The sequence below is a fragment of the Nothobranchius furzeri genome, chromosome 4 (assembly GCF_043380555.1).
Source record: "Nothobranchius furzeri strain GRZ-AD chromosome 4, NfurGRZ-RIMD1, whole genome shotgun sequence".
NCBI classification, from domain to species: Eukaryota; Metazoa; Chordata; class Actinopteri; order Cyprinodontiformes; family Nothobranchiidae; genus Nothobranchius; species Nothobranchius furzeri.
In genome coordinates, this window is record NC_091744.1 from 525,586 (window position 1) to 550,318 (window position 24,733).

Consider the following 24,733-nt stretch of genomic DNA (forward strand, 5'->3'; position numbering starts at 1 on the left):
TTGTCACCACAGACTACAATTGGATTTCATTTTTAACCAAACTTTTTACCAAAATCTGCACCATTCCTTCATTGGCATCAACCGGCCAAACAGCATGCAGCTCATTTAATATTCATGTCCTGGTCAAGTGTGTGGGACAAACCAGGCATGCAATTGTGGGACCTTATTTTAGAGTTGTGTTTACCCATTTACCAGGGCTCCTGGGCCATTGTGAGCTCCAACAATGTTTTATGTGTTTTACAAAAGGTCAATAAACAGTTTCAAATGAAAAATAATATATGTTCTAGGCATCCTTTTCTTTTTATTTCCACATAGTTGGGATACAATTTTCAAAAGGGTTTGAAAGAACATGGAATATTGTGGATTTGCTGGGATACCTCACTATCAATCAACCTTACCACTGACTAACTGCATACATACAGTGTGGCAAAAAAGTATTTAGTCAGCCACCGATTGTGCAAGTTCTCCCACTTAAAATGATGACAGAGGTCAGTAATTTACATCATAGGTACACTTCAACTGTGAGAGACAGAATGTGAAAAAAAAAATCCATGAATTCACATGGCAGGATTTTTAAAGAATTTATTTGTAAATCAGGGTGGAAAATAAGTATTTGGTCACTTCAAACAAGGAAAATCTCTGGCTCTCACAGACCTGTAACGTCTTCTTTAAGAAGCTTTTCTGTCCTCCACTCATTACCTGTATTAATGGCACCTGTTTGAACTCATTATCTGTATAAAAGACACCTGTCCACAGCCTCAGTCGCTCAAACTCCACTATGGCCAAGACCAAAGAGCTTCCGAAGGACACCAGGAAAAGAATTGTAGACCTGCACCAGACTGGGAAGAGTGAATCTACAATAGGCAAGCAGCTTGGTGTGAAAAAATCAACTGTGGGAGCAATTATCAGAAAATGGAAGGCATACAAGACCATTGATAATCTCCCTCGATCTGGGGCTCCACGCAAGATCTCATCCCGTGGGGTCAAAATGATCATGAGAACGGTGAGCAAGAATCCCAGAACCACACGGGGGGACCTGGTGAATGACCTGCAGAGAGCTGGGACCACAGTAACAAAGGTCACCATCAGTAACACACTACAACAGCAGGGAATCAAATCCTGCAGTGCCAGACGTGTTCCGCTGCAGAAGCCAGTGCATGTCCAGGCCCGTCTGAAGTTTGCCAGAGAGCACATGGATGATACAGCAGAGGATTGGGAGAATGTCATGCGGTCAGATGAGACCAAAGTAGAACTTTTTGGTATAAACTCAACTCGTCGTGTTTGGAGTAAGAAGAATACTGAGTTGCATCCCAAGAACACAATACCTACTGTGAAGCATGGGGGTGGGAACATCATGCTTTGGGGCTGTTTTTCTGCTAAGGGGACAGGACGACTGATCCGTGTTAAGGACAGAATGAATGGGGCCATGTATTGTGAGATCCTGAGCCAAAACCTCCTTCCATCAGTGAGAGCTTTGAAGATGAAACGTGGCTGGGTCTTCCAACACGACAATGATCCCAAACACACCGCCCGGGCAACAAAGGAGTGGCTCCGTAAGAAGAATTTGAAAGTCCTGGAGTAGCCTAGCCAGTCTCCAGACCTCAACCCATAGAAAATCTGTGGAGGGAGTTGAAAGTCCGTGTTGCTTGGCGACAGCCCCAAAACATCACTGCTCTCGAGAAGATCTGCATGGAGGAATGGGCCAAAATACCAGCTACTGTGTGTGCAAACCTGGTAAAGACCTATAGTAATCGTTTGACCTCTGTTATTGCCAACAAAGGTTATGTTACAAAGTATTGAGTTGAATTTTTGTTATTGACCAAATACTTATTTTCCACCCTGATTTACAAATAAATTCTTTAAAAATCCTGCCATGTGAATTCATGGATTTTTTTTTCACATTCTGTCTCTCACAGTTGAAGTGTACCTATGATGTAAATTACTGACCTCTGTCATCATTTTAAGTGGGAGAACTTGCACAATCGGTGGCTGACTAAATTCTTTTTTGTCCCACTGTATAAGTAAATAATCTACAATCTGCATTTTGTAAATGTTTTAAAGCCAAGTTTTTCAGATTAAATCTCTATCATCCGAATAGATAATTCTCCATTTTCTTACATTTGTTTAGCCTGCTAGCCTGACTGGTACACACAAACCTCTTGCCATGTAATTTCATCCAACCACATCAACACTTTTTGATCTCACCACTTTTTCTTCTCTCCTTTTGAGTTTTGTCTGTCTTCTTTTCTTCTCCCTTGATTTGTGCCTTTCATGTGTCTGATTGTTATCTGTTTCACACTTTACTCACAAGTTTTTTGCCGTCCCCATTACAGTAAAACCCTCTTGTTTTCTAGTGGTTTCTCTTCACTCCTTCATCAATCAGTCTGCCTCAGAGATTCTTCCGTCTGAGGTCATCCATCCGACTGTAACCAGGAAACAGAAAGATATATGATGTTCCTTATATAATAAATATATTTGTTGCTCTGCTCTGAGTTTTTGTGAGTCTAAGCTACAAAAATCTGTGATAAATGAAGATTTTATGCCATCTGTAAGAGTGAAATTGTGCACTTCATGCAGGCATGCAGTCTTAACCAAATGCTAATTGTTTTACTTCATTTTTAATTAAACAAACTTTAACTTGTTGCATTGTCAGCAAAATTCAGTGCCTACATTAGCAGCTAATCAACTTCACAAACAAGTCCACATGACTTTGATTTTACCTTTGAATCATCATAATTGAGACCAAGTGTTAAACATGGATACTTGGAGTGAAAACTCACGCTCCTACAGACAAGATTTAATTTAAATCACCTTCTGCTTTTCCTCCTGTGTCCTCTACTTTTCTGTCTTCTGGTTTCCTCTCTTCAAATCCTCTCTTCTGAATACTGACTTTCTCATAACGAACTGTGGGAGATAAAGCTCATCTTTCATATTTCTTCATATTTTCTTCAAATTTGAACAGTTTGTTTTTACAATTTTCTCTCAAAAACAAACTTTTACTCTGGTATTTTTTGGAATATTTTTGTTCTACTACAACAAGAGCTTAAATGAAGTCTACATATGAAAATCTAGACACCAGTGTGCTCCTTTATCTTCCTTTACCTGCTCAGGTGGTATCCATGGGTCTGTACCTGGGGGAGAGGGCCTATCTGAGGAGCAGCTGGAACATTCTGGATGGTTTCCTGGTCTTTGTGTCTCTGATTGATATTGTGGTCTCAATGGCGGGAGGGGCTAAGATCCTGGGAGTCCTACGAGTCCTCAGGCTGCTCAGGACTCTCCGTCCTCTCAGGTTGGCATGAACCATCATATTTTAGTGTTTTTTTCTACACAATATGAAATTTCCTTTAAAAATAATCAAATCGGTTTCAGAAATACTTGTTGCCAATATCTCAATTCAAAAATTGGGAAAAAAGTAAGTTCCCTCCAAAAACAGTCACCTAACTGTAGCTAGATGATGATAAACATCTTCTCTGGTTCAAACAAAAACTAATGAAAACCTCCCAACAGCACCTCATCTTTCTGAGCAGTTGCCAGGCAACATGCTGTAGACTCCAACTATTGGTACCAGCCAAGTAAAAATACTCCGGGACATAACCCTCTGTCAAATAGGGAACAATCTTTCCATCTATTACCAACCTAATCCTTTTGAGGTTCATGGAGGGTCTGGAGACTGTCCAGATCACACAGGGAAAAAGTCAGAGTTCAATCTGGACACTCCGTTACTGGGTCAGCTCTGCGAGAATGATCTGACTCAGTCAGTGTGTACTGTTAGTGAAAAGCTGTCAATTAGCTGCTGTTTTCAGGCAGTTTTTCCTCTCCTTCAGCTGTCTCTGTATTCATGGCTTTTGATGCCTTCTGTTATAGGAAAACAGCAAAAATCCCCAAACTTCAGCAGAGGATAGTTCATGTTAAAGATTTAGATTGGCCACATTAAAAAGGCCTAAATTGTTTCTTTTTGACACTCACTTGCAAAGTGATGTTTCTGCATCCTAAGCTGACGAATGTGATAAGATGAAAAACAACTGTAAACAAATCAGAGATATTTGAACATTTTCCATATTTGACATTGCTATATGGACATTGGTTGGGCAATGAAATATTCATGAGATTTTCATTCAATTCTATGGCCAAGAGCACAGAACTCACAGGGGTATACTAATTTAACATAAAAGGTCCAATGGGTTTAGGTAAGACATCTTTATTTAAATAGCACATTTCATCCACAGAGGGAATTCAATGTCATTTCCATAAGCAAGATTAGCACAGGCATTAAAATAGCGTAGCAGCATAATTAAAACACACAAATTAATTTAGATCAAATTAGAATCCCAACTTAATTTCAGATTAAAGAATCAGAAAAAAGGCAAAGATAAAGGGTGAGCAGTTACAGTGCAGAAGGTGCAACATAAAAACATTCATTCAGTAGCGGATGAGCACATGAAAGGTTTACATTTTCATTTAAAGATTACTAGAGATTGGGCCCATTTGAGGTCATCAGGAAGACAATCCCATCTGTGTGCAGCATAGTAGCTAAAAGCAGGACCACTGAAGACCAATTTAAACAAAAATTCACAAGCTAACAAAGTAGGCAGAATTTCTCACTAATATAATCTTCTGATTTTTTAAGCAACTTCAAAAAGTTTTCTATTACTTATAAGTGGTTATGTGCAAGTATAAACAAATAAAATATACATTTTTATCGTAGGCTAATTTTGCTTGTACAAACTAAAACAATTATGTATTCATGACACCTAAGCCCAAACAAAGTCCAGAAGCTTAGAGATTTAATTAATTGAATTTCCCTCTGGGATTAATAAAGTATTATTGAATTGAATTGAATCGAATTTATTTTACTTTGTGAAGCATTTTCCATTTCTCAAACACGGCACTGCCCAACTAGATGTATTCAAGCATAGTGAAGAGTAAAGAAAGAAAGAAAACAAACAATCTTTTATATAGGGCCTCTCAAGATGTAAATCATGACAATCGACAAAACTTTTCAAATATAACAACAAAGAAGAAAGATTAAAAATGTTTAACCCTCCCACTGCCCTGATGGGTGTGACCCCGCGAGGAAAGTTGATCATTGAGCAGGGTTGATGGTTTATCCCTTGGGTCCACGTGGCAGGGGTGAGGAGTGAGCACCACCTCACCCCTGCCACGTGGACCTCAATAGATAAACCAATCCTGCTCAATGATCAACTTTCCTTGCGGGGTCACACCCATCAGGGCAGTGGGAGGGATAAAAAGACAAAAAATAAAAATTGTGATAAAAAATGTAAGGAAAAGGAGAGAGAAAATGAATAGGAAAGAGGGGAATCAGTGGATCCCGAGAAAGGCAGAATACGTAGAAAGAGCAGAATAAGGAGAGGGTGGTGATGAAGGTCACACCAAAGCCAGCCTGAGCAGGTGAGTCTTCAGCTGCTTTTTAACTCATTCACTGCCAGCCGTTTCCTGATCGGTAAAGCCCTTCGCTGTTTTTTTAAGAGTCACAGAACGTTTCCCGCGAGGATGATGTAGATGCCAAGACAACCAAAACAAAGAGGAGACTCACCTCTTACATCAGGAAGAATCTATGCATTTTGAGCGTTATCCGTTCTTTCATAATCCGTTGTTGAATTGTGATCGGCAGAAGCTTTTCTGGTTCGCGCCTCACTTTTTTACAGCCCAAAACGATCTCCTAACACATGAATTTTCTGCTTCCTGATCATGTGACGTGTGACGTATGCGGATGAAGATCGGCGTTAGAGCTGAGAAGTTTGTTCTCTCGGCGCGGGGACTCGTTCCGACACCCACACAGTAAAAAAAAATGCAAATGACAACTTTAGTCGTCAATGGCAGTGAATGAGTTAAGGAGACCACTGAGTCCACTGATCTCAGGCTCAGGAGGAGAGAGTTCCAGAGTCTGGGGACCTCAGCAGCAGATGATCTCTCACCTTTGGTCTTTAGCCTGGTGCGCTGCACAACCAGTAGGGACCTGCTGGTGGTGTAGGGACTGAGAAGGTCACCAATGTATGATGGTGCTTTTGTTCATGTAAGGCTCTAAAAACCAGAACCAGGTTCTTGAACTGAACTCTGAAGTTGACTGGCATCCAGTGAAGCTGGGGAATTAGTGCATGAACTCATCTGACAGCTCAGAAGACACTAATGAGCTAATGTGCAGACAAATGATATTACATGCAACAATTTCCAATTTTGTTAAAAATTCTGTGACGTGTTTCTCCCAATTGTATTTTCAGTCTATGTGCCGGTATTGTGTACACCAATGAAAAAGATTTGAGTTAGCGCATGACCAGACTAATACAACTGTCTTATACCTAAGGATAAAAGTCAATTGGAATGCTTTTTGACATTGACAAGAACGAGATGTCTTCTTTTAAATATTCATATTTTATGGGGTTTTACTTCATTCAATGAGAAAGTTTGTCTCTTTCTCTCAGCATTTCATTATTGAACTTGTTGTTTCTCTGCTTCCCTTTATGAAGGGTGATCAGCAGGGCTCCGGGGCTGAAGCTGGTGGTTGAGACGCTGATCACTTCCCTCAAACCCATTGGAAACATCGTCCTCATCTGCTGCGCCTTTTTTATCATCTTTGGCATTCTTGGTGTTCAGGTACAGAAAACATCTTCACGATTGCTCCAAGTTGCCCTCAACCTAAACTTTTCTTTGTGACTATTAAATACCTCACATGGGCTTAAGACACTGTCCGTATCTGTAGAAAAAATACATTCACAAAATTTTTTTTGACAAATCTGAAATATTCAGTGTTACACCAATAGAATCATTTATGTTAATTACATCAAAACACAGTGAATGAATGTTCTTAGCTTGGCTGCAGCATATGCACATATTGTATGCACAGGTACGTCACATCACATGGAAGTTACAGCTTTTTGATAGAAATCTCAATTTCCACACCAAAAATATCTGTTTCCATGCAGACAAGAGCTGCAACCCGCAAACAATGTTAAAATGGTAAATTTGATAAAGCCCCTTCTAGAGTTCTACACACCCCCCCCCCCCTCCCCCCCCCCCAAGACACCTTACAACACAACCAGCCATTCACCCATGCACACACACATTCACACACTGGTGGTGATGAGCAACATTGTAGCCACAGCTGTCCTGGGGAACACTGACAGAAATGAGGCTGCCGTAGACATGCACCACCAACCCCTCTGATAACCACCAGCAGGCAAGGGAGGTTAAGTGGCTTGCCACAGGGCACAACAACTGCGACAGACTGAGCGGGGGTTGGAACCTACAACCCTCCAGTTACAGGGTTGGCACTTGACTTTTCTGCCAACAAAATCTCTGCTTTGAAACTTTTTCGGCAATCTCCAGACATGACCTAAATTTAAAATCTGCAGGATTCAAAATAAATTGTTTATTTGGGACTTTCTTGAAAAGGTAAATCAGACCAATATCATAGTTAGTGTGTTCTGTAAAACTTACAACATAATTTGTTTATCCTTATTGTGGGTAGTACTGCACACTCGGCAGACTTATGGGCTCGACACACGGGAGGCGACAAACGACCGCGATCAGCGAAATTTGTCGCTGTCGCTTTTATTACCTGACACACGGGAGGCGATCCGCGGCAGCGGCAAAGCCGTCTACGCGTTCTGTTCCATTGCGAAATCGAAACTTCCGTTGTTTTGCTTGGCTGTGTCAGGTTGGAGGGAATTAAGGTTATTTAAGCGGTTCAGAGTTAATAAAGCGGTAGATATGATGTTTCACAAGGTGCTGCTAGAGTTATGTGAAATCTTACTTCTGATTTTACTATAAAACATAATAATAATCAACTTCTCCTCCATGTTTGCTCGGAGATGTGCGGAGCATCCTGTCCGCTCATTGGTCAGTGAATGAAACCTCCATTGATTGGTCCTCGTCCGAGCGACAGCGATGAAAAGTTGAAAAATGTTTCAACTTTCTGGGATCGCGTCGCTGGGTCGTACGTGCACGACACGTGCACGAGTGCAAACTTTCACACGCACGTTTTTCGCGTTTCGCTTGGTAGGAGAGAAACCCGCGATTATCGCTTTCTCGCGCATGTCTCATTGAACATGAATAGAGGAGAGGCGATGTCGCCTCCCGTGTGTCGAGCCTAGGGTTGTCACGGTATGAAAATTTAACCTCACGGTTATTGTGACCAAAATTATCACGGTTTTCGGTATTATCGCGGTATTTTTTAAACGGTGTTGCATATGTTCAGAAAGCATTGATAGTCCTGTTCTACACAAACTGAAATAGTTTTGAAAAGGTTTAACAGTGTTTATTAAAGCTAAAATAACACAAAGCCTTAGCAAAAGTGCAACTTTTCACAAGTAAAGGAACAAATAGCTTCTTTTTCTGGAACATGTTACAGTAGTCAGTGCAGGTTTAAATGATACAAATCCAAACATTCAAAACATAAACAATATGTAAACAAATCAAAGAAACACCACTTGTTTTCTCATATACTTGTTTTCTTCATTATCAAAATGAAAATCTAAAACTCCAGTCCACACTTGACTTGAGCGCTGTACAAGTCAACCTTAAAAAATATGTATTTAAAATAAATATCCACTTTAAACAAATGACTAAAATAACTACTACACTATGTAATCAAATCCAAATGTTCAAGTATAAATGGCATTGAATAAGTAAACAAATCAATGACAAGGAACTAATTGTATATTTCTCTTCATCATCAACAAATAAGATGCTTCATCCAGCAACAGGGTGTCCGTGACACGGTTTAAATGCTGGCAGAGGACGCTGCGGCTGCAGGATATAGTGACTCGTTGCATTCTCCCTCAACCAAAAGTCCTCACGTCATGCATTTAAGCTAAAATGCTAATGCTAACTTACCTTGCACTGGCTGTAGAGACGTGGGTGATGGTCACGCAGATGTGCCATTAGATTCGAAGTGTTGCTGCCTTCTGCAGACACTTGTTTCCTGCACGTTCTGCAAACGGGATAGCCGTCTTCTATTAACTGTCCCTCAGCATTTTCAGAAATCCAAAATATGCCCATACTTCCGATTTAGTCTTCTTTGAGGGCTGATGGATGTCCTGGGCGCTGCCGTCTCCTCCTTCGGCCATTATTTCAGCTTCAAAGTTTTGGTGCCGTTGCAAACTAAAAAGTGTGTGCGCGCGCCGCGGGAACTTCAGCTGAAGCGACGGTGGCTGGTAAGGGTCATCGCGCCGAAACCGCGGCCACGGTAAACCCACCGAGATAATATAGTTTTTAAAAAACTGGACGGTTATTTTTATTGTCAACTTTTTACCGGGTTTTACCGCTATACCGGTTACCGTGACAACCCTAGTCGAGCCCATAACAGTTAACTTTATTTTGCAGGTTTTTGTTTCCCTCATGTTATTCCTCCAAACCACCTTTTCCTGTCATTATATCAGCTTCAATAGTTATTATTTAAATCACTTATTTTTTCCATGTGTTAAATATGAGAGTTAAAAACATGATTTCACACACAAAGGACAACCTCATTGTTGGCATCAAGTACGTTTTGAGTCTTCATTTGAGCACCATCCTCACACTCATTACTGATGCTTATTATGAGACTAGTTCTAAAGCTTCCTGAAATAAGTGGGTTTGCACACAAGCCTTATCACGGCTTCATCAAACTGTGTCTGTCTCTTTCTCTCAATGTCTCCTTGGTGTCTGTTTTTGTTTCCAAGCTCTTCAAAGGCAAGTTCTACTACTGTGTGGGTTTCGATGTGAAGAACATCACTAATAAATCGGACTGCCTGGCTGCCAACTACCGATGGGTTCATCACAAATACAACTTTGACAACCTTGGACAGGTACAGCGGAGAAAATAAAGGCTTTACTGTGTCTAATTTGTGGCTGCATGGTGGTGCAGTGGTTAGCACTGTTGCCTCGCAGCACGAAGGTCGCAGGTTCAAAACTCGCCTTTCTGCGTGGAGTTGCGTGTTCTCCCCATGCATGCGTGGGTTTTCTCCGGGTACTCTGGTTTCCCCCACAGATCACAACACGCCCTATAGGTTAAAAAAATAAAATTGTAAGTCGCTTTGGGTAAAAGCGTCTGCTAAGCACATAAACATAAACATAATTTTTAAGAGCTCCACCCAAACTGTTTTGCATATTTCGAACAATTGTACAAGTTTGAAGCAATGGAACTCTAACAAAAACACACCCAACTTCCACCTGGGTAATATTGTTTATCTGTGATACCATGACCGCCCTTCTATTTATATCATATATTATCAAGACTCCCACGAAAAAAGTTTAGCGCCCCAAACGCCCTAGTTAGTAGTGCCAAATGAGTAACCAGGTACCCAAAAGAAGACATTAATTGCGCTAACATGTGCTTTAGTAAACCAAACTATTGCCCTCAGTTGAAAAACATTGGTCTTTTAAAGCATGTAAAAGTGTTAGTCTTGCTTGAAGCAAACTGGTTCGAATCGTGCTGAAGAACCCAGATAATGTGGTAGGAAGCTGACCTCATCTGCAGGTAAATGGGTCAGCCGAGCTGATACTGGTAACTTGCATGATCACCACAAAGTAACACGTGTAAAACCATCGAACAGGAAAGTACGTACCAAGTAAGCTGCGCTGCAGAGTTGTTGTTGTCCATTCCTTTGGCCATTGTACATATCCAGTTTTGACTTTGTCTGCTTCACTCCTGCCAGCGTTTGTTTACCATTTGTGTGTCTTTAAGCTAATCTGAAGAATGCCATCATGAAGGAGTGCATGTCGCCGTCTACTGTACCGGACTGGAACGGACTTCATTTGAGAGTTCGGTGTTATAACGGACTTGTACACTAGGATAAAGGCTCCCGTTGTATTACTTTAGATCGACCTAGATCGACTTAGATGCACATGTAAACACACTGACTGACAAGCTCAAATATCAGCACCGTATCTGGCTTCCTATTGGCTGGGGGACTTTTGGCAAGATCGTTTTGCTTTAGTCCAACAGCAGAGGAAAAATCTGTGAGAGTGGGTTTTACAAGGGCAGAGCAAAATGTCCTGGTAAAGAGGGAAAGATCTCAAATTCTAGAAAGGGAAATTTAGATGAATTTAAGAGTAGAAGAAAGCATGTGAAACATATTAATGCAAGGAGAGACTTTTTGAAAGTGAGAGCAGTCCAAGAGCTAAGCATTAAAACAAAAAATAATGCTCTGGAATCAACTAAATATGCTCTTAAGTAAAGGCAGGATATTGCCAACAGACCCATCTTAACGATGCTCAAAGTTATTTCTATCTGCAGAATTATGTTGCAAAGTCATCCTCTCAGACTTTATGTGTTCCTCAAACGTTTCTTCAAACACAGCTTAGCAGGACCTTTGTGCCAAAAGATGTATTGTCATCAAGAAATTCTTGTTTAGTGACAGTGTGTATTTTCCATGGTGATGGGGCAGCACACATCTAAATCATTGCAAGCAAGCGGTATTTTTGTGTTCAAGTAAGGCCTTATCAACGGATGACCATTAGGGTCAAATGGGTGCGCAATTTCCAAATATTGACTTTGTTAGATCATCCAACCTCCAGGAAGTGATAAAACATCAGACTCACTTTCATCCATGGCAACAAGCAAGAAGGTAAATGTGTAAAACAACGTTTATGACTGGTGAAAATTTTATAACCACTTGTTACAAATCAGTAAATGCATTTTGTCCTCACAGTCTTATGTGGAAGGAAACGTGGCACATAATATGGCATTGCCCAGAGACTTAGACCTGCTCCCATGTATTTTAGACCCAATTTCCATGGTTATGTGTTACAAAGCCGCCAATATTTTTTAACAACTGTGCATCATTTCATCCATTTTAATAACATTTTTGATTTATGTTTCAAGAGATTAATGGTAAAAACTACACATTATAATCTGCAACAAATTTTAGGTCGTTTGGTAGAAGTTAGTTTGCTTGGGTCCTGACATTAATGTGGGCGCAGATCTGATCCAAATTCCCCCCATTTTGATTGTTTTTCGGGACACAACAGATACAACACATCATTTCATCATTATCTGAAAATAAAACCAGTCTGCCTACTTATATTTTCATACTTTTGGCCTGTTGACTGAGGTACATTGGCCAGAAAACAGCACCCTAACCCTTTATTTGAACCATTTGCCTTACATACACAGTCCCGTCTGCATTGCATGTTTGAGCATTTTTGTACTGCAACCAGCAATATGGGGTTTTTAACTGTTGAAATGAATATGTAATGAAACACCATGAGACTTGGTTTCACATTTCAACCATTGATTTTCATGTCACTTCTTCACTGGTTACTGGCCAGTCTACCCTAATGGCACATATCAGTCTTGCAAATTCGTATGCCTTTGCAGTTTGCAACACATCGACTTCAACAACAGGGTAATCATTTGCTGCCTATTATTCAAATAGAGGTCTTTGCAGAATAGAAGAGAGCATCTCTCAGTTAATATATCCCACCTCTACCAAGTACCATTGTAATGAGATAAGCAGAGGTTTTTACGTATCAATGGTCATAATGCTATGACTCATCAGTGTAGGTGCTTGTTTTTGCCACCAGTCATTTTACATAATAGCCATCTACCCCTGTTAATAGCATCACTTAAAAGTATAAGTACTCCATTACACAAATGTGGTTTAAAATTCCTAACACTGGAAACAGCATTTTGTAGCAAACAAATAATTAACTGTGTGTGTGTGTGCTTGTGTGTGTTCACAGGCTCTTATGTCCCTATTTGTGCTCGCATCAAAAGATGGTTGGGTGAACATTATGTATCACGGACTGGATGCAGTGGGAATAGACCAGCAGGTAAGAGAAAATATGATGATTTTGTGCTGTTTTCACCCTCAAATATTTTAAATCACTGGCTTCACTTTGCAATGACAGTCAACTTTATAGAGTGACTAATCAGGATTTGTGAATTTCCAGCTATACCACTTCCTATTGCGGTGTACCGCTTTCATCATCCAGATGGGAGATAAAATCCTTCCTTCTGGTCGTTTGACTCTCCACCCAGTTGGATGTCCACAGAACTAAAAACAAAGGATGCCATAATTGAGTCCTACATTTGCAATATCCACCTGCCTTTGTTGTTGATCAGTAAATAATGAATTTCTTAGTAATTTTCTAATATTAATACAGACAGATTAGATTTATATGACACCTTTGAAAGTACCCAAAGCACTTTACAGAGAGTCCATTATTCATTCACACACTCTGGTGATGGTTAATCACATGGTAGCCACAGCCGCTGTGGGGTTGTCTAATGGAGGCAAGGTTGCCATCATCTGCCACTCTGACCACCAGCAACAGAGTCAAGTCATGGGAAGTGTCTTGCTCAAGGACACAACAGCAGAATTCTCAGGAAGAAGCTGGGACAATTGGGTACCCTGCTCTACCGCCAGAGACACATCTGTTTCATGGTTTAAATCAGTGTTTCTCAATGTTTTTCTGAGTTGCAAATGACAGCTGACAGCCCAAGTTTCAAAATTAAAGCAAATTTTGTCTTTTCATGCTAATATTAAATAATTCCCTAAGATGAAAAAGCAGAGACTTTTAATCAAATGCAAAATCATTTAAATTGTTTGCATAAAGTAAAAAAAAAGTCACTAAGAATCAGATAATTTAAACATAATTTGGAACCATTTTTCATAAGAATGTGAATTAATGTGGATGAGTCAGTGTCCTCTTGTCTGGGTGAGATCTCTCTGCTGTCCAACACTGAACTGAGTGACTAATCCCATTTATACTTCCTCCTGTGCTTTCACCAAAATGAAATTGTGTCTCTCATCTATGGTTTGATGGCACCTGAACTAGAGGCTTTTGTTTCCTAATGACTCATTTCAGTGACTACCTCTGCACCCAGTCATCCTGCACATTTCTACAAAATGTCTCCTTTTATTGCTGACTTTTCTGTCCCTTGTCATCTTTTGTGGCTAGAAGCTTACGCAGGATGTTTGTTAGACTTGCAATGCCCTTAATGGGGATTTCCTATTTAGAAAAGGGAGTGTGATTGCAAAATTATGAATTTATTCATTTATTTGTGCAACTGCAAATGCATGAGTTAAACATACAAATCATAAACAGCAGCTATGTTTCCCTGAGTTAGCTCCAAAACGTTTTTATATTTACAAAAACAAATCCAAACAGCTCATTCCAGAAACGAACAAAGCAGTCACCCATTAGCAGCTCAAATTAGCTGCGAGTCACAAACAAGGAGACCTGTTGAGAATCAGGAGCCTGTAATTAGCCACACACAAGCACAGCATGTTTCTCTTAGCTTCATCACAGGCCAAATAAAACATGAGCACAATTACCTGTTCAGTTAATATGTTTAGGATGAGCAGAAACACAGCTTTTCCACTTCACTGTTGGATTGGCCTGCATTCAAATTTGTTTTCTGCATTTGTGGTTCTGAATCGGACAACACGTGAGTGAGGAGAATAATGAAGCCTTGAAAATTTAAAATATGTACTTATTATTATTATTTATTTTATTTTAGCATTTTTTTGTATTAATATTAGGGGTGGGATTTGTTTAAAAAGTTCATCTAATTAATCAGAGGCCTTGTAATTAATTAATTAATCTTGATTAACTGCATTATAAATCATTTAATCCGCAATTGCGCCCAAGCATTTTTTAGTAAAAAAAAAACATGTTTTAGTGAGGCACAGATGATATAACCATACTTTAATAAGTTTATTTCTGTAACTAGGCCTATTTTATTACTCTGGTCTCATCATAAATGTAACCATTGTGGGATTAATAGGCATGTGCAAATATTAATACATGTGTTATTGATAAAGTGTAAATAGACACAGAACATTTTACATGTGTACTGAACTGATCACCAGATGGCAGCAGAGCACTGCTAATGTATAGAGGTGCAGTGTGGAGTTCAGGGGAAGTTCTGCTGAGAGTTACAAAATGAATGCTGCATGTATGCCCATCCCTGATGGGAGGGGGAAAGCAATTTTTTTCTAAATAATTATTCATAATCAACATGTTAAATCCCCACCTCCCCTTTTAATATTAGCCTCTACAATGTCATTGACTCATTTTGAATTGATTTTTTCATGTTCTTATTATTTGAACACTTGACATTTACAATTGATCATCTTCAAATGCTCTCAGATTTCTTCTCTCTCCAGCTTATCCTGTTCCTTGACATTTTTGGTTCATTTGGCATTGTCACGTTTAGGGGAGTAGGACCCAAATTGCAAAACCCAGGATGACACGAGGCAGGAATTAAAATAAAGAAAATCCTTTTATTGTAGGATGTGTCCAAAATAAAGAATAAACCAAGAACAGGGAGGGAGCCAAAATCCAAGAAGTCAAAAAACACCAGAGGAACGAGCAGACTGACAGGACTAATAACGCTGACAAGCAACAATGGACCGACAAGAACACAGAGACAGACAGGGCTTAAATACACTGGGAGGAGCAATCAGGGAAACAGGAAGCAGGTGTGTGGGGTGAGCTGCTGGAGGGAAGGCAGGTGACACTAATCAACTCAATGGGGAAAACAGAAACAGAGGATGGCAAATACCTTAACACAAAACTAAACAACAATTTCCTAAAGACAGAGGGAAGGACTAACACAAACCAGCTGGAGGAGGACATAGTACATACACACACTGAGCTGGGGACAACGAGGCTGGAGCTGACCTGGGAGGAAATAGTGAAAAAGATAACATCAGACACTAAACTGACACACAGAAAAAGGACACAAGAGGGCGCCAAAGGGCTACAACATAAGACACATAACAGGGATGCAGACAAGGACACATGAGGGCGCTAAGAGAGCACAAGAGGAGCTGGGGGAACAAAGGGACACAAGAGGGAATCTAGAGAGGGATGGAGGACACCAGGAGGCACATAAAGGAAGGGGGCTGACGCAGACCATGACAGGCATATTTCTGTCTTCCAATTTTCAAACAAAAAGAAAATTAACCAGAGGGCTAAAGAGGTTCTACTCAACAAAAAAAGTCCAACATACAGCTTTAGGATCAAGCTGCGAACCTTTGATTAAACACTCTACTCACGAACTGAAGCCATTGTTATCATCTCCAGGTTTTAGTGGAATTTGGCTAAAAGGCTTTTCCAAGTAATTGACTCATTTAAGTCTTCTTAATCAGTTCTCATCTTTTCATCATCTGAAACTTTTATTAGTCTCCAGTTATTTTCATTTCGAGGTTCTTATTCTTCATTCATTTTCTTTTCCATTACCTTTTTTATTTATAAAGTTGATTGTTTCTTCCTACTATCTGTGACATAATGACCCTGCCCAGCTTGACCAGTTCATTTCCAACATTCAGTCACGTAATTCTTTCCTCTCCCTCTTTCGTCTCCTTCATTTTCCCCAGCCGGTGACCAACAATAATCCGTGGATGCTGCTCTACTTCATCTCCTTCCTCCTGATCGTCAGCTTTTTTGTGCTGAACATGTTTGTGGGCGTGGTGGTGGAGAATTTCCACAAGTGTCGGCAGCACCAAGAGGTGGAGGAAGCGAGGCGAAGAGAAGAAAAACGCCAGCGCCGCATGGAAAAGAAGAGGAGAAGTAAGAGTACTGAGGGATCAGAGGTAGATATGTGGAAGTTGGAATGATGGAGAGATAAGCTAGATGAGAGGAACGTCACCTCACTTTGAGAGGAACCGGTTTCTTTTTTCACTGAGAAGGACTTGTGGAACCAAAGAGAACACAGAGATGTATTTCACATAAGAAAGTGTTTTCGACTAACCACTCACCTGAAAAATATTGTAGTGGTTTAGTTTACGGTATAATGAGGAAGAAATATAGAAAAATGAGGTACTTGTTGGATAGATAGCACAGGCTAACCTCCTTATTGAAAATGAGTTCTTATTTAAACTAATCTAAAACTACTTAAACTCTCGTTCACATCAATAATCTCTTTACACTGTTATTAGCTCCCAGTTTAACTCCCTGCCTTTTCTTACTTTGCTTTACTCCTAATTTTCACTATTTTTGGCACGAAAAAACAGTTTTGTGAATCCTCCCGTTTTAACTGTGCTACTCCTACTCTTATTCCTCATTAACGCTCTCAGGCTCAAATAAAGTTTTGATAAATGGATGAACAACTAAGTCCTTCAGGGGTACTTCAGCGTAAAAAAATGCTCATGAAATACGTATGTGGAGTAACCAGGTAGGTAGGTTTTAATGTTGCAAATCTGCAACGCCTGCCTCCAGAGGGTTAAAATACTGCATCCCTTCATTTTTCCATTTTTTACTCTAATTTGAGCAAATCCACTTTCCTTTAATACTTAATTACATCTCCTCTGTGATTCTTAAACATATTTTTATGTTGAATTTTTTAATTTTATGAAGTAGTTTTACAATGTTAGGCAATAAATGGGTCTTTATTTGTTCTGGCTTCTTAGCTTTTGTGTCTTCTTGTTCATTTATCTGTGACGTTTACTTTTAAATTCCTTCTTTGTGCAGAGGCCCAAAAGCTGCCATACTATGCTTCCTATGGTAGCACCCGCCTGGCCATCCACACTCTGTGCACCAGCCACTACCTGGACCTTGTAATCACCTTCATCATCTGCATCAATGTGATCACTATGTCACTGGAGCACTACAGTCAGCCACAGGTGACAACGTTAAGTTTGGAGTTAAATACCAGACATGCTTGAAAATAGTCTCTTGAAGGATACAATACCAAAAAAAAAAAAAAATATATATATATATATATATATATATATATATATATATATATATATATATATATATATATATATGATTGCTGTTGTTTTTTGTTGTTTTCTAAAAAAAATTAATGAGATCTTTTAATCTCTTTGTTCTTCAGGAATTTTTCAATGAACACAAAATTCCTTTATTGATAGGGAAGCTGTCAAGACAGAAGTGCTCAAACTTTCCAAGATAGAAAATAAGTCATTGGAATTTTATAATGCTTTTCTAGGCACTTAAGGCACTTTATTCATGCACTCACACATTCACACTAGAGCCCTGCACGGGCCTAAAATCTGAGCCCGTGTCCGGCCCGGCCCGAGGGGGTGGAGCCCCAGCCCGACCCGGCCCGAAAAGGTTTTCAGGATTCTCTGGCCCGGCCCGAGCCCAAGCCCGACTTTTTTTAACCAACTAAATGAAAACAAAGTGCGTCAATCCTGACCAATGTGTTAAAAGACGTGCAGGATCCGAGCGTCGCAGAAGCGCATGCGAGTGTTTTCCAAACCCTGTCTCTCAGAGAGACTTGTCACTTAGAAAATGTTCCCTGATTATGAAACTTTGGCTGAATAGCGCTTGTTCCTGTCTCCAATGTGCGACACATCCAGGAGCCGTCTGAGGAGAAGCCCAGAATCTCACATCCTCTTCAGCTCATGAGCGCATATGATTACGCACAAGCGTGACCCAACACGGTCTCACAGTAAGACCGGGCTGGAACTGTTCAGGTTTACGCAGACAATCTTCACATAAAATTGACTTACAGATATAAAATTAATTCAGTAAAATATAAAGCATTTTATTTAAATATCCATTCATTATTTTACAAGCACATCGGCAGATGGATGGAAGAGCCGCGGGTTGCCGATCCCTGCTCTAGTTCAAGATATCATTAAAATTCCAAAAGTGCTGAAAAGATTAAAAATGGGGCTTTCCGTGCATATACAATACATTACGGTAGCCACCGGGATTTCCTGTCTTGAGCGCACCGAATCACAACACAGATTCAGAGACGTGCGAGTTTGTCATCCAAAATGCTCCGTTTTATAACTTTTGAATGGCTGATCAGATTCAAATAATTCCAACGGTTCCTAAAAGTACATAAAAGCAGATTTCCAACGATCTATAGCATGAAGCAATCAGAGTTAGAGAAAATATCGCTACGAGGGGAAATCCTGCTGTGCAGCCTGATTGAAACGGAGCGCAGCACTGCTGTGAAAGCGGATAACCTATAAAATGACATGTTGAGGACGCAAACTCAATACATCTCTTTTATTGTGAGGTAATAATTTCTCCGAGTTTTGCGGTTGCGGGCGGGAGTAGACATGCACGCTGCAGGTGCGGGCGGAAGTAGACATGCACGCTGCAGGTGCGGGCGGGAGTAGACATGCACGCTGCAGGTGCGGGCGGGAGTAGACATGCACGCTGCAGGTGTGGGCGGGAGTAGACATGCACGCTGCAGGTGCGGGCGGGAGTAGACATGCACGCTGCAGGTGCGGGCGGGAGTAGACATGCACGCTGCAGGTGTGGGCGGGAGTAGACATGCACGCTGCAGGTGCGGGCGGGAGTAGACATGCACGCTGCAGGTGTGGGCGGGAGTAGACATGCACGCTGCAGGTGCGGGCAGGAGTAGACATGCACGCTGCAGGTGTGGGCGGGAGTAGACATGCACGCTGCAGGTGCGGGCGGGAGTGTACGTTGCGGTTGCAGGCTGTAATGGTCAGAAATTCAGCGGGAGCGGAGCGGGATGAAGAAAACAGTCACGCACAGGGCTCTACTGCTGCGTTTAAGTGTTTTAATTTTTTTTAATGATTTCGAATAAAAATAAAGGCGCCCGGCCCGGCCCGTGTCCGAGGTAATTACACAGTCGTTGGCCCGAAGCCCGGCCCGAGGGCCGTCGGGCCGGGCCGACCCGAGGGCCTAGGGCTTCAGTGCAGGGCTCTAATTCACACACTGCCGGTGATGGTAAGCTACTACATAGCCACAGCCACCCTGGGGTGGTCTGAAAGGGCAATCCTGCCATTTTGCAGCATCGGGCCATTAACACAGGGTAGTCAGGTGCAGTGTCTTGCCCGAGGACACAACAGAATACCCATGGAAGGAGCTAAGATCAATCCCTTAACCCTTCAATCACAAGACAAGCCATTCTACCTCCTGAGCTACTGCTACCCCAAAGGCAAAAACGTTGAAAGTACACACAGGCTACCATTATTTTCTGATAAAATAATATATTAAGATGTTTTTTTTTGTGCATCTGTTCATTTTACATTAAACTTCCTATTATTTAATGGGAAAGAACAGAGTAACTCAGTTTTTAAGGTGAGTCCAATTTTGTAGATGGGAATCATAAAAATGTCTTAATGATATTTAATAAATTGGTTGATGGTTCGCTGTTTATTTTGTTTTGTTTTTGTAATAGTTTTTTGTCCATTATCAGCTACACAAAAAAGGGTTGGTCAGTCCTTAAGTAATGTTTGAAGTATTTAGTGAAAAGGAATGAAAGATTGTCAGGAGACTGTTCTTTAATAAAAATCAATGAGGGTTTCTGGTCAAATTTACAATGAAAATAAATAAAAATAAAAAAGCTGATTGATTAAAGCAAAAACAATTAGGATTAGACTTTCACATTTTGAGGAATCACATATTTTGTGGAATTTAAAAATGTTATAAACAGTGTAACTGCATCAACAACCTGCTCAAGATTAAAGTTCATATAATTTTGAAATGCAGTGAAGGGCTGCACACTTTTCATCATCAGCATCCTTTATTTATAAAGCACATTTAAACCCAAAGTGTTTTACAAGACAATAGGATACCAAACTAGAAGACAGCAGCATAAAATAGAAAAAAAAACACTTAAAAGATAAATTAACAGATCACCAAACTAGAACAGCGGCGTCACTAAATAAGTAAAAAAAAAAATAATAAAATAATAAAACTAAAATAACAGACAAACTTAAGGGTTCAACAATATCAGCTGGGTAAGCCAGGGAATAAAAATATGTCTTCAGACGTACTACCTCATTTACATACAGAAAAGCCCTCAATTAATTTGGTCACGCTACATCCTTAGCATGTGAGGGGATTCCTTGTTTTGTTTTTTTGTTTGTTTTTTTCGAAAAAATTAAAAACATTTTTGTTGACAGTGAGATCGAAACACTGGCTGCCGAAGCACAAAAGAAAGTTGTAGAGGTTATAAACGCGGTCGGGACAGAGGAGAGGTTCCCATCAGGAACAAATAAAAGAATGATTCTGGTAAAACGTAGAGTACCGCGTTGTCTTTTACATTTCACAGTTAAGGAGTCATTCTGTTTTGAGATAGTTTTATTTGGAAATGTTGTCTGAGTGCAGCATCCTTTCAGCTGTCATTCGGTCTTTAGGTTTATTGGGTAAATATAATTTGTGGATGAGGAACATGCGTTGATGACTGAGACATTCAGTGCTGCAGTTCCCCATTCTACCACTAGATGCTGTTCGTATGCATGGGTTCAGATTTTCTTACGTTTAGGAACATTTCTATGCACAGGTACAAAAAGGTAAATGCCACACTATGCGTAAATTTGTGCCTACGCACAAAATACCCACAGATCGGTGCGTAAGTGCAGTTGATGAATGAGGCCCTGGGGGTTTGGATATCCATTTTGCTTCCAATTTAAACTCAGATTTGGCATTTTTGTTGAGCTGATGTCTTGGGACTGATGGAAATGAAAGAAACTGCATGAGATGACCCAAGCATAGTTTCAGAAAGAAGAATGGCCTTCTTATAGCCAATTTACTTTATTATTTACAAAACTCCCTTTCAACCAGAGATATTTGCTGCCCAAGGTACCATAAAACCATAACCCACTGGGCTCATTATTTTCAGTCGACTTTTCCTTTCCAAGTTGCTTATGATGGCTTTAGCTATAACTTAGGGTCAACATGAGCAGCCATAAAATATTCAATGAAAGTAATGAAATGGCTCAACACTTCTGTAGCATACAACCCAGAAAACCTGTGTTATTTTTTTCTTTTCTATTCTAAGACATCAAAATATACCTAGAACTAAAAGTGCTTCAGGCCCGTATTAAACTCCAATGCTAGTTCATCATATTACCTTCTTTCTATCTACATCTAATGCCAGCTGAATATTTCATTAATACTAATGCAGGTAAAAAGTCCTCCGTTTCCTCTGCTGGGTTTCATATAATTTAGTTGTCTTTTTCAATTAGGCTTGTTTCTATGTAAAGAGATTTGATAGCTAGATAATTTTCTCCCACTGACAAAACTCTCACTGAGCAACAAGAACATTTATAATTAATTGATGTGCTATTTTGTAATTTCAGCTCTGCTAGTACAATTAAAAACAAATAAGTTAACAGCAGATTGTTGATATAATGAAGTGAACAAAAGGAAAGTTGTGGAAGAAATATGCTCCAGTGTCATTTTTTTAAACCTTGGTCTGTCTAATCTCTTGTTCATTCAGTCTCTGGAGACTGCACTGAAATACTGTAACTACTTCTTCACCTCCACCTTTGTGATTGAGGCATCTTTGAAGCTGGTGGCTTTTGGCTTTCGACGCTTCTTCAAGGACAGGTACAGCTCTTCTGTACTTTATGCATTTGGAGCACAAACCTACCGTTATGTGTCTTTTGCCTAATTACTAAATTACTGCAACAGTTGCACATTTAATATTATTTTATGCACAGCAAATCATGGGAAAATATGTTACATGATGCATTCTTTATCCTTAAAAGTAAAATCCATCCAGATTGTTAGAAAATTACTAACGTTTTCTGTTTGGGTGTAGGATGACTTAATTTCCTTTTAGTTCATTAGCTATTGTTTTTCTTACTTATACTACAACATTTCTTTTAAAAACTCTAATGAAAGGCTGTCTCATGCTTAGCAGTAGACTGTAAAAATGACCAAAGGGACCAACCAAAACCACAAACAAGGTATTTTAGACAAGCATTAATCAAAATATTCTTTTTTCTTGACTTCACATTTCTCCATCACTCCATTATTAAAATACATATTCATGAAAAAAGAAGTCCTTCAAGTAGTGGCGGGCTTTTAGCTGTTCCTCTGCCAATTGAGAGATTCAGGAAAAGTTTGTCCTTATAAAACTTTCATATTCATTACTAAATTAACATAACTTGGACCTCTTGCATTAATTTAAGTAATTGAAAGGCACATAATTGCTCTGTCTTGTGTTACCTTGGCGTTTTGTCAACCAGAAAGTTGCTGCTTATGCTTGTTTGTCCAGGTGGAATCAGCTGGACTTGGCCATAGTGCTGCTGTCTGTAATGGGAATCACTCTGGAAGAAATTGAGATCAACGCATCCCTACCCATCAATCCCACCATCATCAGGATTATGAGGGTGCTCAGGATAGCACGAGGTATCTGCTGTTGTTGTTAATTACCCCTTCTTTCCACTTCATGTCAAAGCGTCGTGAAACGACCATGACTACAAAACGTACTTTGCAGCAATTAGCCAAAGTTATAGTAGATGAGTTCCTTTCCAGCAGCAGCAATGTGACGTTTTGAACTCTTCCCAGAAGCGAGGGCACGCTATCATTGTGTTTTGAGTCTATTTTTGACACGTTACGCTTCTAAAACACATCAAACTCTGCAGTTTAGATCGAGCCAGACAGGAAGTCCAAAACAAAAGCAGTGTAGAACATCCGGAAACTTTCAAAATAAAGGTCACATGCAGCACGTCATTTCCTGTGAACTTTTGTGACCGATGTAAACAGAACAGAAAATAACCCACAGACATTTTTCATGCATGCAGTTGTTTGTCGTGTTGTGTATTGTGTGTGACCGTCTGAAATCACATGTGGTGTTGCAATTCGCTTTCACTCCCGTTTCACATCAGAATTGCTCCCGGTTGGGAACGACCTTGCTGGTAGAACGCTGTTATTACGTTACGCGACCGCTTTCACAGCCAGTGGAAAGCCGGGGTTAGGGTTGTAAACTTGAAGTGAAAATCCTAAAGAAATGGCTCACTTTGGATTATATACATACAAATAGGAAATTAAACAAGAATTACGCAAGTGTATGGCACAACGCAGGAGAGGCACCTCTTCAGGCCAAGACTCTGCAGTCCACCTACACCTGAAGGACAAGGGGCACACGTTTGAAGATGACAAAGTACACATTCTGGACAGAGAAGACAGATGGTTTGAGAGAGGAGTAAAGGAAGGCATCTATGTTAAATAGGAAAAAGCAACATTAAAAAGAGGAGACCTCAGATTTCACCTTTCCATTCACCTACAATGCAGCTCTAAACCTAATTCCAAAAGTATTTCAGTCCAGGTCACACACTCCTGCATTTAATTAAAACAACCAGTCTACAATAGGGCTTAGCGACATCAACGAAGCAAAACGTCTTCAAGAAAATAAAGAAGTCTAGATACCTTCATGGATTACCTAACCCTGGAATTCTGCAAACTTTTCCCAGAATACCAACTTTGAAGGAAGTAGATTTTTGAATATTTCATCGAGGTAAAGCATTTGTTCAAGTGTAATCCTAGCTACTACGTTTAGACACAAACTTACTTTGCTGTGTTTGCAATTTTGGTCATTTGTAGTGAAAGTATTTTAAATTACCTGCTTCATGAAATATAAGCCTTTAGTGAGGTGTCACACTTTGCAATAAATTGAACTTTGCCAAAAATAAGTCAAATCAGCTCTTAATGGCTCGGACCACATCTTAGATTAGCATCATTTTAGAGATACCTTCAGACATCATGAATTTCATAACATTTTGTGGTTAGCTGCATCATTTACAACCCTGTTGTATATTTAATGGCCGAGAGATTCTGTTTATCTGTATCTCATTGGGTGATTCTGTTCCTGATATTTAGAGGAAATTAAAGGAGCCCTTTGGGCCGGGCCAGTTTGTTGTAACTGTATACCGAGGAGGATAAAGACTAATTACATCAATCTCACTTAATCCTCACCCTCTTACTATCGCCCTCTGCCCTCCACTATGTTGCTAAGAGACCGCTGAATGGACCCAAGGGTACTATGCTAATTAAACAACAGCAGCTGGTGGTAATTTAGAAGCAAGGGGGTATT

The 24,733-nt window shown here is 40.1% G+C and overlaps 1 protein-coding gene across 1 annotated transcript in view; it reads left to right on the forward strand.

Annotated features, from left to right (window-relative positions):
- The window catches only part of LOC107391375 (voltage-dependent T-type calcium channel subunit alpha-1I), a 374,405-nt gene that overhangs the window by 301,182 nt on the left and 48,490 nt on the right, over positions 1-24,733 (forward strand). The window contains exons 22-29 of the mRNA XM_070549995.1: positions 3,111-3,289; positions 6,486-6,612; positions 9,681-9,806; positions 12,685-12,774; positions 16,332-16,524; positions 17,425-17,576; positions 22,133-22,242; positions 22,916-23,049. Of these exons, the coding sequence (XP_070406096.1) occupies positions 3,111-3,289; positions 6,486-6,612; positions 9,681-9,806; positions 12,685-12,774; positions 16,332-16,524; positions 17,425-17,576; positions 22,133-22,242; positions 22,916-23,049 (1,111 nt within the window). The remainder of the gene's footprint in view (positions 1-3,110; positions 3,290-6,485; positions 6,613-9,680; positions 9,807-12,684; positions 12,775-16,331; positions 16,525-17,424; positions 17,577-22,132; positions 22,243-22,915; positions 23,050-24,733) is intronic.